The 15053-nt window shown below is 42.0% G+C and overlaps 1 protein-coding gene across 2 annotated transcripts in view; it reads left to right on the forward strand.

The window, feature by feature from the left end:
• Positions 1 to 480: 480 nt before the first annotated feature.
• Positions 481 to 15053, forward strand: part of LOC109891662 (thioredoxin reductase 1, cytoplasmic) — a 30186-nt gene continuing 15613 nt past the window's right edge. The window contains exons 1-8 of one of the 2 annotated variants that reach the window (XM_020484183.2): positions 481 to 1131; positions 1326 to 1386; positions 5031 to 5140; positions 5900 to 6007; positions 6544 to 6616; positions 12570 to 12692; positions 12981 to 13123; positions 13573 to 13688. In XM_020484183.2, coding sequence (XP_020339772.2) covers positions 1015 to 1131; positions 1326 to 1386; positions 5031 to 5140; positions 5900 to 6007; positions 6544 to 6616; positions 12570 to 12692; positions 12981 to 13123; positions 13573 to 13688 — 851 coding nt within the window. In that variant the 5' untranslated portion in view covers positions 481 to 1014. Of the gene's footprint in view, positions 1132 to 1325; positions 1387 to 3581; positions 3628 to 5030; positions 5141 to 5899; positions 6008 to 6543; positions 6617 to 12569; positions 12693 to 12980; positions 13124 to 13572; positions 13689 to 15053 lie in introns of those variants that run through there. The other variant, XM_031826626.1, reaches the window with a different exon arrangement.

Consider the following 15053-nt stretch of genomic DNA (forward strand, 5'->3'; position numbering starts at 1 on the left):
TCGGTTCTCGGGACCCTGCGCTAAAACCTTAACTATAATCCTTACCTAACCCAAATCCTTCATTCAACCATTTTACATTTAAATTTCAATGGGCTAGGGACGTCATTATAAATAAGATTTTATTTTTTACTGACTTGCCTAGTTAAATAAAGGTCGAATAAAAAAATATATAATGTCTTAACGATTCAAGATAGCACGGACCCTGCCAAAAGTAACGTTGTAGCTGTCTGAAAATATTGCCTGTTGGTCCGCGTCATCCTACAATGTTATACATTCTGATTAATATCACGTGGATGATCAATTTCACTGCTTCATCAATTTAATCGTATAATGGGGTTTGATCATATATAAATATATTTCTTTATGGTAGAGTTTGAAACAATTGTTAGTATACATTCAGGCATGTAAACAGACCCCCCTAAACCAGAGACTTTACCAGAGATACTGTATATAATGACGAGATGCTTGTGTCTCCGCTTTAACACAATGATTCGTTGTCCACAGAGCGGAAACGGTGGGCTGTCAAACTCCGATATCAACTCCGATATAAACAGTACACTCGTAACAACCTAACCATTACGAAAATAGCTATACATGTTTATATTGACTAAATTCGACACTCTCATTGTCGCCCTCCCCCCCATACAAAAACTCATCACTTAATGAATGATCTGCTTATCGTGGACAGATTTTGAGTGGGGTAAACCCTCTCGTTTCACCTCTTCCTCTCTGATCCTAAACAAAATTTACGCAAGACATTTCGCGGGGTTGATATACCGGGCGGGTGCTGAAACGACATGAGGGCAAAAGTTGACCTGTTGGAATTATATCTAGCTAGCAAGGTAGTTTCTATCGATCTGTGATTTGCAAGGACAACTACTTGAGATATCGGACTTGCTGGGTCATCGTTTAACAGCTAGGTTGCGTGTTGGAGGGAGTTTCGCTCTGCTCTTTCCCATTTTTCGCATACGTTCAAGCTTGCCAGGAGGCAAGCCAGGCGAAAATAGTCCAACAATGCCTCCCATCGACAATGACACTGGGAGGAATCAACTAAAAACTCGGATACAGGAGCTTATTGATTCAAACCAAGTGTTGGTATTCAGTAAAAGCCACTGTCCATTTTGTGTGAAAGTAAGTCCAACATATTTGTTTTTACTTTTTATCTACCTACCTTGCTAGCTAGTTAGTAGTTGCCGGTTACTTGCTAGCTTCTGACAGAATTAAGTAACGTTAAATGACTACAGTAACACGCAGGATAGATAGATGGGTAGTTAATCCAGCGAAGATAAAACGGGATTCAAGCAGCATATTTGTTTTGCTTTCAGGTGAAGGATCTGTTCAAGGAACTGAACGTGAATTGCAATGTGGTGGAGCTGGATCTAATTGGTAAGGAATTGTTCACAGGAAGTGGTGGCAAGGTTCTTTCTTGGAAGGCCGGTGTACAGCATTCAAAAATCTGACATGAAGTTCTCTTTGTTATATGACCAGTATTTTTCTAGCCTCAGTAAAGTTGGCTATACGTTTTAGGATATCATTGAATTGGCAATGGAAGTTCAAAAGCTATTAAGTAGTACTCTACTAAGGATCCATGCCTCTAGACCAGTTGCCTTGTCATTCAGTCAGTGTGGACTATCAAGTGCTAAATTAGTAAATTAAATTAACTTGGGAAATGTTGATGGACCATACACACATTTGCAATATGTCTTTTGAATGGTGAAACACAATATGTACAGGACCTGTTATTCTACTAATGGGTTGTTTCCTCAAACTCACCTTAAAGCTGTTCCTTATTGCTTTATCTGATATTTCTCACTTGCTAATGGTTGATCAGAAGGTTTAAAAAAAAAAGGCTAATGGGTGCCCTTTAATAAAATTAACATTGTTTTTACTTGCATAGTCAATATGTTAATGTTTTATCACAGAACACACTGTCAATGTTTGTTAGGGCCACCACAAAATGTGCTGAGTCACGCCCTCAATCTATTTCTCTCCTCTGGATGCTTGGCCATTTTATCTCTCACCGGTCACAGCTGTTCTGGTAAATACACACTGGGCACTACATAAATTGCTCTGGAAAATACACTTAGAAAAGATTGCCAGTACTGAATTATGCAGTGTATTTAAACGGTTTTGTTTGCAGAACAGACCCAAAGTACATCTGCATCAGACTGAACCCACTGTCAGCACTTAGAATTCAAGTTATGTTTTACGTTTACTGCTGACCCCAATTAGTTGACTGGCCAATTGTTTGTTCGATGGGCTGTTGGTCGAGCTAGATTTGTTTTAATCGAGCAGAAGCAAATGTGTATATATTTTTCATAACACACGGGACACCAGTCTTATTCGACGACCTCCGTGTACTAATCGATTGCGGAGACCGCAGGGATGGCGAAGTCCAAGAAGGGGAGTGTGGCTAAGATGCCCAATGCACCCCTCTGCAGAATGCACTCTCTCCTGCCAATTTGTGCACATTCATTGTTTCATAAGTTCATTTGTGTGAAGTGTTTGCATTTGACTGTCAGTCTCAATCAGTTCCCCATTACATTTCACCATTAGTACATTTACTGTTAATTCCTATTTCTAATCTACAATGTTTGTTTTGCTAATTTCTGTTAATGCATTCAATATATTATTATTCCAGTCTTTTACCACTCATTGAGTGGAATGTTTGCAGAGCGCACAACCTATACTAAAGTTTTTATTTATTTAATTCCATTTGTGAATTTTGTGAATTTATTAATTGTCTTTTGTTTGGAGCGCTCCTGTCAATGTTGCGTTAGGACACGCACCTGATTAGGCCTATAGGCTACCTGGCTTGCGCACAAATATAGGCATATAAATGTGCCCATTTTGGGGATTTGATAGTATTTCCGATTGAATTAACGCATCACCACTAATCCGCCGTAGAGCTTCTCAAAGTAATATTTTCTTCACCTCAAACAGCAAGCAAACGTCGTCTGTTTTTACATAATTGAGAATGACAACACATCCGCAATGTATTTGACAAATCTTATCAGCTCTCTCGGTTTCGTTAACCACTCGGTGTGAAAGGGAAAAATGTCATTCTGATCCATTGGAAATGTCATAAAATAGGCCTACCTGTTTTCTTTTTATCCCTTGCGCAAATAGCTTACAGCTGGGTCTGTCCTAAGCTCACTGGCACAGGAAACTGAGGACCCAGAATATTTAATAAAATGTTGCAAGTTAATAGTTGATACAGTGTTGCAAGTAGTTATTTTTTTGTCAGGGACAACTGTAATGTTTATACATGTACTGTTTGTATTAGAGGTTGACCGATTAACCGGAATGGCCGATTTAATTGGGGCCGATTTCAAGTTTTCATAACAATCGGAAATCGGTATTTTTGGGCGCCAATTTCCGATTAAAAAAAAAATATATATATTATACCTTTATTTAACTAGGCAAGTAAGTTAAGAACACATTCTTATTTTCAATGACGGCCTAGGAACGGTGGGTTAACTGCATTGTTCAGGGGCAGAATGACAGATTTTCAACTTGTCAGCTCAGGGAATCCAATATTGCACCCGTACAGTTAACTAGTCCAACGCTCTAACCATTGCACTCCACGAGTAGCCTGCCTGTTACGCAAATGCAGTAGAAGCCAAGGTAAATTGCTAGCTATCATTAAACTTATCTTGTAAAAAAACAATCAATCATAATCACTACTTATAACTACTAATCCAGTTTAGCAGGCAATGTTAGCCAGGTGAAATTGTGTCATTTCTCTTGCGTTCATTGCACGCAGAGTCAGGGTATATGCAACAGTTTGGGCTGCCTGGCTCATTGCGAACTAATTTGCCAGAATTTTGCGTAATTGTGACATAACATTGAATGTTGTGCAATGTAACAATAATATTTAGACTTAGGGATGCCATCCGTTAGATAACATACCGAACGGTTCCATATTTCACTGAAAAAATAAACGTTTTGTTTTTGAAATTATAGTGTCCGGATTCGACCATATTAATGACCAAAGGCTCGTATTTCTGTGTGTTATTATGTTATAATTAAGTCTGATTTGATAGAGCAGTCGGACAGAGCAGCAGCAGGCCCGTAATCATTCATTCAAACAGCACTTCGTGCGTTTTGCCAGCAGCTCTTCGCAAAAACAGCGCTGTTTATGACTTCAAGCCTATCAGCCTAATGGCTGGTGTAAACAATGTGAAATGGCTAGCTAGTTAGCTGGGTGTGCGCTAATACCGTTTCAAACGTCACTCGCTTTTAGATTTGGAGTAGTTATTCCCCTTGCGCTGCAAGGGCCGTGGCTTTTGTGGGGCGATGGGTAACGATGCTTCGAGTGTGGCTGTGGTCGATGTGTTCCTGGTCCGAGCCCAGGTAGGGGCGAGGAGGGGGAAGGAAGCTATACTGTTACACTGGCAATACTATAGTGCCTATAAGAACATCCACTAGTCAAAGGTATATGAAATACAAATGGTATAGAGAGAAATAGTCCTATAAATACTATATTGACTACAACCTAAAACCTCTTACCTTGGAATATTGAAGTCTCATGTTCTGAGCAAGGAACTTAAACGTTAGCTTTTTTACATGGCACACATTTTTACATGGCACATATTGCATATTGGCACATATTGCATATTGGCACATATTACTTTCTTCTCCAACACTTTGTTTTTGCATTATTTAAACCAAATTGAACATGTTTCATTATTTATTTGAGGCTAAATTGATTTTATTGATGTTTTATATTAAGTTAAAAGTGTTAATTCAGTATTGTTGTAATTGTCATTTATTACAAATAAATCAAAAAAATAAATTTAATCGTCCGATTAATCGGTATCGGCTTTTTTTTGGCCCTCCAATAATCGGCATCGGCTTTTTTTGGCCCTCCAATAATCGGTATCGGCGTTGAAAAATCATAATCGGTCGAACTCTAGTTTGTATGAATGTGACTTATAATGACCCTAGTGCACATGTCAGAGATATGAATGGTTAATTTCATATACATTTAGCTGCTACTCTGCTAACATCTCTTAACTGTTGTCTAGATGATGGATCAAACTATCAAGAACTTCTGCTTGAGATGACCAGGCAGAAAACTGTCCCCAATGTCTTTGTCAACAAAACCCACATTGGCGGCTGTGACAAAACAATGCAGGTATGGATCGTTGTAGCGTAAGATTTCAAGAACAACTTCATGGTCATTTCACTCGTGTTTTTGCAAATGCCACCAACTTGGAATTATCCTTTTTTGATTTACATTTTAGTCATTTAGCAGATGCTCTTGTCCAGAGTGACCTTAAAGTAGTGAATGTATACATTTTAATACCCCCCCCCCCCCCCATATTGGTTCCCATTGGGAATTTAACCCACAACCCTGGCGTTGCAAGCACCATGCTGTACCAACTGTGCCACACAGGACCCATAACTCAAACTTCTGCTAAAATGTCAGGTTTTGGCCAAAAAAAGTGACATTTACATTTGATGTCATAGGTTCCCCTTGCATTTTAGTACGTGGTAAATTATGCCCACCTGCAGGCTTTAATTGCATTGTAATATTACTGACGAGTGTCTTTTGTCCATTTGCCAGAAACAAGGGTTGAGTGGATCTATTTGGGTCAAGTGGGGTTATAAGAGCCTGATGCCACTGCCAAACTTCTATTTACATGAAAATGGCTACTTAAGAACACCCAAATCTAGAGTCTCCTCTACACTGAGCTGCAATTAGCTTATGAAACTCTGTTTTTGAATAACACCTTTTTTTTCTGGATCATAAATCAGCATGTCGGGTCTCCTTACTACATTACATTAGTTTTTTTCCCACCACAAGCTGAAACATGTTTGTGTGCCTTTTTAAGATTTTGTTGGGTTAATGTTGTTCTTGCAATGGTAGCTGACCACCTGTCATCCTCTTCAGGCCCACAAAGATGGCATCCTGCAAAAGCTACTGTGCGGGGAGAGTGAGGTCTACGAGTACGACCTCATCGTCATCGGGGGCGGATCGGGAGGCCTGGCCTGCTCAAAGGTGAGAGCCTCCCATACAGTGCATCTCAAACCAAGCATAACTACAGGCCTGTACCTTTTCAAGTGTTGCGGCCCTTGAAGGAAGGCTCTAGTCTATCATGGGCTGTGTCTGAAAGCATTACTAGCTGTCCAATCCTTGCTTCCTCTGTCCTTGTTTCCTCAATTCCTCTCAAAACGGATTGCAGGAGAGGATCCAAGGTTTCCCTCAAACCTTCTTCTCTAATGAGCTTTGACTTCTAGTAATGTTTTCAGACTCTGCGAAATGAAGTTGCCACGAGCAGCACCGCAGATATTGAGATGAGCGAGATGCAAGACCTCGCTCTCACACAGTATCTGCGTATGGGCACGTGTTCGCTTCGCCCTGTTCACCTGAATGGTAGCCAGGGCACCAAAACAGTTGAAGTTGAGCCTCGAGCTTCAACGCTCTTCGTTGCAGAAATTTACCCTCTACGCTGTTTATTTTCTGAGTATTGCTGAGTACCTTTTAATCAAGTTGTCTAAATGGACATCTGCCCTCTTGTGATTCTCATGGGATAGGAGGCAGCGACGCTGGGCAAGAAGGTGATGGTGTTGGACTACGTGGTGCCCACGCCGAAAGGGAACTCCTGGGGTGAGTAGGGCTTCCCTGGCGTACTCCTTACGTGTCATTCTTCTTCAGCCAACCTTGTATTAACTTTAAGGGGTTACCGAGTACGTTTACAGTGAATTCATTCAGATTGTTTAAAGAGTTTATTGACGTTCAATGGGAATTGTATTACTTTTATGTGATTGAGAACTACACGACATGACTAAGTATGTGGACACCTGATCGTCGAACATCTCATTCCAAAGTCATAGGCATTTAATATGAGGTTGGTTCCCCCCTTTGCTGCTATAACAGCCTCCACTCTTCTGGGAAGGCTTTCTACTAGATGTTGGAACATTGCTGCAAGGACTTGCTTCCAGTCAGCCACGAGCATTAGAGAGTTTGGGCACTGCTGTTGGGTGGTTAGGCCTGGTTCTCAGTCGGCTTTCCAATTCATCCCAAAGGTGTTCGATGGGATTGAGGTCAAGGCTCAAGTTATTCCACACCGATCTCGACAAACCATTTCTGTAGGGACCTCACTTTGCGCATTGGGGACATTGTCATGCTGAAAAAGGAAAGGACCTTCCCCTAACTGTTGCGACAAAGTTGAAGACACAATGTCATTGTATGCTTTATGGTTAAGATTTCCCTTCACTGGAACTAAGGGGCCTAGCCCGAACCATGGAAAAACATCCCCAGACCATTATTCCTCCTTCACCTAACTTTACAATTGGCACTATACATTGGGGCAGATAGCGTTCTCCTGGCATCCGCCAAACCCAGGTTTGTCTGTTGGACTGCCAGGTGGTGAAGCGTGATTCATTACTTCAGTTTCCACTGCTCCAAAGTCCAATGAGCTTTACACCACTCCAGCCGACACTTGGCATTGCGCATGGTGATCTTAGGCTTGTGTGCAGCTGCTCTGCCATGGAAACCCATTTCATTAAGCTCCAGACGAACAGTTCTTGTGCTGACGTTGCTTCCAGAGGCAGTTTGGAATTCTGAAGTGGGTGTTGCAACGGAGGACAGGCAATTTTTTTATTTTTTTTATTTTTTTACCCGCTTCAGCACTCGACAGTCCTGTTTTGTGAGCTTGTGTGGCCTACCACTTCGAGGATGAGCCGTTGTTGCTACTATACATTTTCACTTCACAATAACAGCACTAACAGTTGACCGGGGCAGGTCTAGCAGGGCAGAAATTTGATGGACTGTCTTGTTGGAAAGGTATCCTATGACGGTGCCACGTTGAAAGTCACTGAGCTCTTCAGTAAGGCCATTCTACTGCCAATGTTTGTCTGTGGAGATTGCATGGCTATGTGTTTGATTTTATGCAATGGGTGTGGCTGAATTAGCCGAATCCACTAATTTAAAGGGGTGTCCACATACTGGTATGTATGTACAGTTGAAGTCGGAAGTTTACATACATTTAGGTTGGAGTCATTAAAACTCGTTTTTCAACCACTCCACAAATTTCTTGTTAAACAAACTATAGTTTTGGCAAGTCTGTTACGACATCTACTTTGTGTATGACACAAGTAATTTTTACAACAATTGTTTAGACAAATTATTTCATTTATAATTCACTATCACAATTCCAGTGGGTCAGAAGTGTGCATACACTAAGTTGACTGTGCCTTTAAACGGCTTGGAAAATTCAAGAAAATGATGCCATGGCTTTAGAAGCTTCTGATAGGCTAATTGACATCATTTGAGTCAATTGGAGGTGTACATGTCTATGTATTTTAAGGTCTACCTTCAAACTCAGTGCCTTTTTGCTTGACATCATGGAAAAATCTAAAGAAATCAGCCAAGACTTCAGAAAAAAAATTTGTAGACCTCCACAAGTCTGGTTCATCTTTGGGAGCAATTTCCATATGCCTGAAAGTCCAACATTCATCTGTACAGACAATAGTATACAAGTATAAACACCAGCTCTGTCAGGAGGATTGGGCCAAGCTTCACCCAACTTATTGTGGGAAGCTTGTGGAAGGCTACCCAAAACGTTTGACCCAAGTTGAACAATTTAAAGGCAATGCTACCAAATACTAATTGAGTATATATAAACTTCTGACCCACTGGGAATGTGATGAAAGAAATAAATGCTGAATGAAATCATTCTCTCTAATATTATTCTGACATTTCACATTAAGTAAAGACCAAATGCAGGGAATTTTTACTAGGATTAAATGTCGGGAATTATGAAAAACTGATTTTAAATGTATTTGGCTAAGGTGTATGTAAACTTCCAACTTAAATGTATGTGTGCATTTTTTTCTGTATCGTTGGTTAGTATTGGATTACGCTATTGACTGGAAATGAAAGAATGAGTACCAATTACTGCCAAGTGATTAGCCTGGCTTGTGCTAGCAACGTTATTTTATTGTTTGGTATGATCTAATCTGTTTCACTTTTACGTGAACAAGTATTATTACTAAAAGGTGCACAGCCTTGAGGAAAGTTTGGTGAGCAGATTCAACATGAGCTCAAGAGGAAAGGACTGCTGCTCGCAGACTTTACAGGAGGTGATGATCCTGAACTCTCTGTCCTGATAGGAGCAGACTACTACTGGCAGATAGTATCCAGCAAAGTGGAGAGACTAACAGAGATGCTAGTTGCTTTTAGAGAGCACTTTTGGATGGTCGGTGTAGGCACCAGTGATGGACGATACCATGTGGAGTTACCATGAAAACACAAACAACTAGAACCCGAGACAACTACAGTTCAGACTGCACGAGATCGCAGATCGCATGGCAGACATCAAGAAAGCCTTTCTGCAGATATCCCTAGCTGAGAGACAGCGACTCTGTGAAAGTCCTGTGGGTCACCAAATGGAGAAAATTAAGAGGAGCTGTGTGCTGATGATGACGAGTGGTATTTGGAGCTTCCCCAAGGCCATTCTTGCTCAACTATAATCAGGAAGCACCTGAAACAATAAAAAACAGAACAACCAGGAGTTGTAGAGGGACAAAGAGTGACTCGATGTAGATTACTTCATTTCAAGTTCACGCAATGTTAGAGGCTTACTCTGTGAGCATTTGCTTTGCAGTTGTATCGACTGCAGGCATGGACCTCTGCAAGTGGATGACTACTGAGCTCAAAACAAAATGGGAGGAGAGTACAACAACTGACCACACGTTGGTGGCAGGGACACGAAGCAGTGCTGAAAATGTTAGGCTTAGTCTAGAAACAAGAAACCAATTACTTTGTTTGACCTCAGACCACTACTGTACATTCTAAAGCAAAAGGAGAACGCAAAGAGAAGGGTTTTGCAGTCATTTTGCATGCATCTTCGACCCTATTGGCTTCCTGACCCCCTTTACCAGGATCAAGTGTGTTCCAGGAAATGTGGGACTGACATGGGACTCAGCTTGGACAAAAGTGACCACCGGATTTGACACTAGAATGTGTTCAGAACTACACCATCTTGCCATACCAAGGTGGTACAGAACAGACATGTAGCCTCAGAAAAACCACACCCTGAAACTAGACATGTTCTGTGACAAAAGAAAAGGCTTACAGTGCAGTATCTTACCTGTAAGGTGTAACACAAAACAGAGAAACAAGTCCAGGATTGCCCCCCTCAAGAAAATGACGCTGCCACGCCTGGAGCTGTGATTGTTTGCTAGTCTCACTCCAATCTGACCACACTGAAAAATGGTACAAACACAGATCAGAGTGGACAGACTCGATGATTGTGCTGCATTGGCTTTGCAGTTCAGCTCAAAAATGGAAACAGTTTGTCGCAAACAGTGACGGAGATCCAGTCCTTGACCAAACGAGAGTCCTGGTCACACAATGAAGGGAAAACAAATCCAGCCGATCTCCCAAAGGAGAACAAACTGTTCAAAACATTAGAGCCAGCAATGGTGGAACGGACCTAGCGATCAGTCAGAGGAAGCTAATAAGGTCCCGGAAGAGGTGATCACAGAACTTAAGTCCAGTCACTAGGTCACTGTAGAGGTCACTGTAAACAACACAGACATCACTGAGCCATTGTTGGAGCTCCACGGGTACAGCAAACTGAAAGGAGTGTTCACAGTGACTGCCTGGATATAGCAATTCACAGCCAATGCTCATACAGACACAAGGTGAACTGACTGCTGGCAAACTGTTTGAAGCAGAAAAGTACTGGCTCAAAGTGACACACGTTTCAGTCACGAGATCAAACTGCTGAATGCAGGAAAAAACCTAAACAATGACTGTGAAATCAAACAACAAACTGTTCCTGGACAAGGAAGAACTACTCAATGTAGGAGGAAGAATGCAACAGTCCAACATACCATTCAGAGAGCAGCACCCATGGGTTCTGCCCAGCAAACCCTGATACTCAGTAATGCTGATGTAGTACTATCATGAGGGTGATGCATTCTGGAATATCAGTCACTCTAGTGCAAATCAAAGATACTGGATCTTGCGTGCTAGTCAAGAGCACCATGACTAGATGCACAATCTGCAAGAGATTCAAAGCAAAGGCCGGACAGCAGGACACTGCTTTTACCAAAAGACAGAATAACTGAATCCCCACCACAGATGTGGATCTTGCCGGATCGTTTTACGTGAAAGCAAATGGTTCTGTGGAGAAGTCCTATATTGCGCTGTTCACTTGTGCTGTTCCCAGAGCAATAGATTTGGATCTGATCTCAGGTCAGTCAAGAGACATTTCATGTTAGGTTATGCAGAGTAACCCATTCTGACAATGCAAAAATCTTCAAGGGAGGTGGTCAGGACTTGGAAGATCTGTAGAAATCAATAAAAGATCTCCCAAGTCTTGGAGTTCTTCTCAGAAAGAGGCATTGCCTGGAGGATCATCATCGGCGAGTGAGCAGCCTGGTGGGGCAGATTCTGTGAGACTCGTCAGATCAGTCAAAACATGCCTGAGAAGTTCTCGAGAGCTTCACTCAACTTTTGAAGAAATGTACACACAAAATATGAAAATGCACTCACTAGTATAAATCGCTCTGGACAAGAGCGCCTGCTAAATTACAAAAATTTAAATGTAATGTGCACAGTCCTGACGGGTTGAAGCAATCCTAATCTCTAGGCCTCTGACCTTCAAGTACAATGAAGTGATTGAACCACAACTCCTGACACCAGCCCACTTCCTGGCGCCCAAGCTATTTCCGAATGATGCTCAACAAGGTAGGAAAAGACATGCAGATGTAAGTACAGGCAGAGACTTGTGACCAGCTTCTGGAACAGCTGGTGAAGAGACTACTTGCTGGACTTAGTCAGCACACAGCCCACCACACTAAAAGTGGGTGATGTTTGCACTCATCGGAGAAGATGACACCCAGACAAACCTGGAAACTAGGGAAGATCAAGTAACTTTTTCCAGGCCAAGATGGCCTAGTTAGGTCATGTTCAGTTTGTGCTGCCTCGGGGACATTGTTGAGACCTATTCAGTCGATTTAGGTGAACAGTTGTTTATTGGGGGGTTGTGGTAACTTGAATGGGTTACGGAGTTAAGTTTTACAGTTAATTAATTGATTATTTACAGTTATTTACATATGTACAAGAGTAATTGTGTTATATTTCATGTGATGGAGATTGAGAACTATCTGTTTTGGATTACGCTATTGACTGCAAGTACCAGAATGGATTTGCGACAGGAAGTGATGAGAATGCTCCAGTTATAAACAAGTGACGAGTGATTAGCCTGGCTTGCACTAACAACATTCTTTATTGTTTTGAACTGTCTAAAGTGGTGAAATGTAGCGTGAACAAGTACTATACGCTTTCATCTTATACCCGACGTCTCAAGTCATTACTTTGAAGATAGTTTTACTATATTACGAGTGTGTGTGTGTGTTTTCAACCTAACTTGCAGTTTTTTGTTGTTTCAGACATACAATTTTACAGAAACTGCTGCAGGGCCACCGACGCATAAATCAAAATAGCTAGCAGAATAGCGCTGTTTTCAGTTGCAACATGTCTGCGTGTTTCAATGGGATCTAAATGAAATCTCCAAATGTGTGATTCTGTACGTGTCCCTGAACAGGCCTGGGTGGCACGTGCGTGAACGTGGGCTGCATCCCCAAGAAGCTGATGCACCAGACAGCCCTGCTCGGGACGTCCATGCAGGACGCCCGCAAGTTTGGCTGGGAGGTGCCTGAGGAGACAGGTAGCGTCTGTTAGGTTACTGTGTCTAGTTTGGTTGCAGTGTATGTATTAGCCACCTCATCCAAAGTTGTATGCTTCTAAGGATATTTGGAACAGAGCCACGGTCAGTGCTAGGCATGAAACATGAGATGTAAGAGTACACTTTTTTTTCTTTGAAAACATTCAACATATAATGAAGAGGTCAAAATGTAATACTTCCAGCTGAGTACTTTTTCAGTAAGGGTAATAAATGACTACACTTTTTTTAAAGACATTTTTGTTGACTTTGTCATTCTGGTCTGGTTTCCAGCGAAGCACAACTGGGAGACGATGAAGACTGCAGTGAACAACTACATTGGCTCGTTGAACTGGGGCTACCGGGTGGCACTGCGCGACAAAAACGTCAACTACGTCAACTCCTACGCAGAGTTCATCGAGCCACACAAAATCAAGGTTGGTACCCTATACATTTATAAGCAAATGTCTAACCATGGTTATTTTCTGATGCGTTTTAATTTTGAATTGACTTGCCTTCCATTTTCATACTTAATTTACTGCCTTCCATTTTCATACTGACTTGATTGTCTTCTAATGGTTAAAATTGATACACTTTTTTTTTAGATGCACGGCACAATGTATTCTGAAACTGGATAGAAACTGTTTTAGTTCCTTGGCTTATCGTAAACAAACCCCAAAGATATGTAATGACTCCATACAAACACACATCACAACACTTAGTACAGCAGCTCGTGGACGGTTTCAAACCACACCCTTGAATTGATGCATCGATTAATTTAAACCATACTGTAGGATTGACGCAACAGACTGGGGTACGCTGGGTGACTTAAAACGACTATTCTTTCAGTGTGTAAGAGAGCGTTTGACACCCTACTTCCCCTCAGGCGACCAACAAGCGAGGAAAGGAGACCTTCCACACAGCAGCTAAGTTTATCCTGGCGACGGGCGAGAGGCCGCGTTACCTGGGCATCCCCGGAGACAAAGAGTACTGCATCACCAGGTGAGACCACCCCCTCCCCAATTGCTCAGACGTGGTACACAACCATTGGCATGCAACGTCATTGACTGTGCCGTCAGGCACCAGATTGTTATAACATAAGATGTGGGTTGCTGATAGGTAAAATGCCTATCCAGATCTGGCATGCATCAGCAACACCTGGACAGAGTAATGTGCCCATTATTTAACCCACAATCAGAGATTGAGATCAGAGATTACAGCCTCGAGTCATCTTGGGTATGACGCTACAAGCTTGGCACACCTGTATTTGGGGAGTTTCTCCCATTCCTCTGTGCATATTCTCTCAAGCTCTGTCAGGTTGGATGGGGAGTGTCGCTGCACAGCTTTTTTCAAGTCTCTCCAGAGATGTTCGATCTGGTTGAAGTCCAGGCTCTGGCTGGGCCGCTCAAGGACATTCAGAGACTTGTCCTGAAGCCAATCCTGAGTCTTGGCTGTGTGTTTAGGGTCATTGTCCTGTTGGAAGGGGAGCCATCACCCCAGTCTGAGGTCCTGAGAGCTCTGGAGGAGGTTTTCATCAAGGATCTCTGTACTTTCCACAGAGGAACTCTGGAGCTCTGTCAGTGACCATTGGGTTCTTGGTCACCTCCCTGACCAATGCCCTTCTCCCCCAATTGCTCAGTTTGGCCGGGAAGCCAGCTCTAGGAAGGGTCTTGGTGGTTCCAAACTACTTCCATTTTAAGATTGGTGGAGGCCACTGTGTTCTTGGGAACTTTCCTAGATCTGTGCCTCGACACAATCCTTACACGGAGCGCTACGGACAATTCCTTTGACCTCATGGCTTGGTTTTTGCTCTGACGTGCACTGTCAACTGTGGGACCTTATGTAGATGCACCTGAGCTCAATTTCAGGTCTCATAGCAAAAGGTCTGAAGACTTATGTAAATAAGGTATTTCTGTTTGACATTTTTTGGTAAATTTGCAAACATTTCTAAACCTGTTTTTGCTTTGCCATTATGGGTTATTGTGTGTAGATTGAGGGGGGAAATAATTTAATCCGTTTTAGAATAAGGCTGTAACGTAACAAAATGTGGTATAAGCCAAAGGTTCTGACTACTTTCCGAATGCACTGTATAAACACACTGCAGGTGGTTTCATTAGTGTACACTGTAGTAAAACTATTTCCATCGGCATTAGAAACGGAAGTTTCTTATTGGACAAGTTCAGGTAATCCCCCCCCCCCCCTCTCAGTCAGAAAAAGCATGGTGAAATGTGGATGGACATAACTTCTTCACACTACCCATCTCGGATCCGGGAGCGTAATCATCGCCTGAAAATAATTACCATAACGCAGCGGACATAAATATCCCTATAAAATCTTATTTATGAAAATCACAAATGAAATATATTG

The sequence above is a fragment of the Oncorhynchus kisutch genome, linkage group LG1, assembly GCF_002021735.2.
Source record: "Oncorhynchus kisutch isolate 150728-3 linkage group LG1, Okis_V2, whole genome shotgun sequence".
In the NCBI taxonomy this organism is placed as follows: Eukaryota; Metazoa; Chordata; class Actinopteri; order Salmoniformes; family Salmonidae; genus Oncorhynchus; species Oncorhynchus kisutch.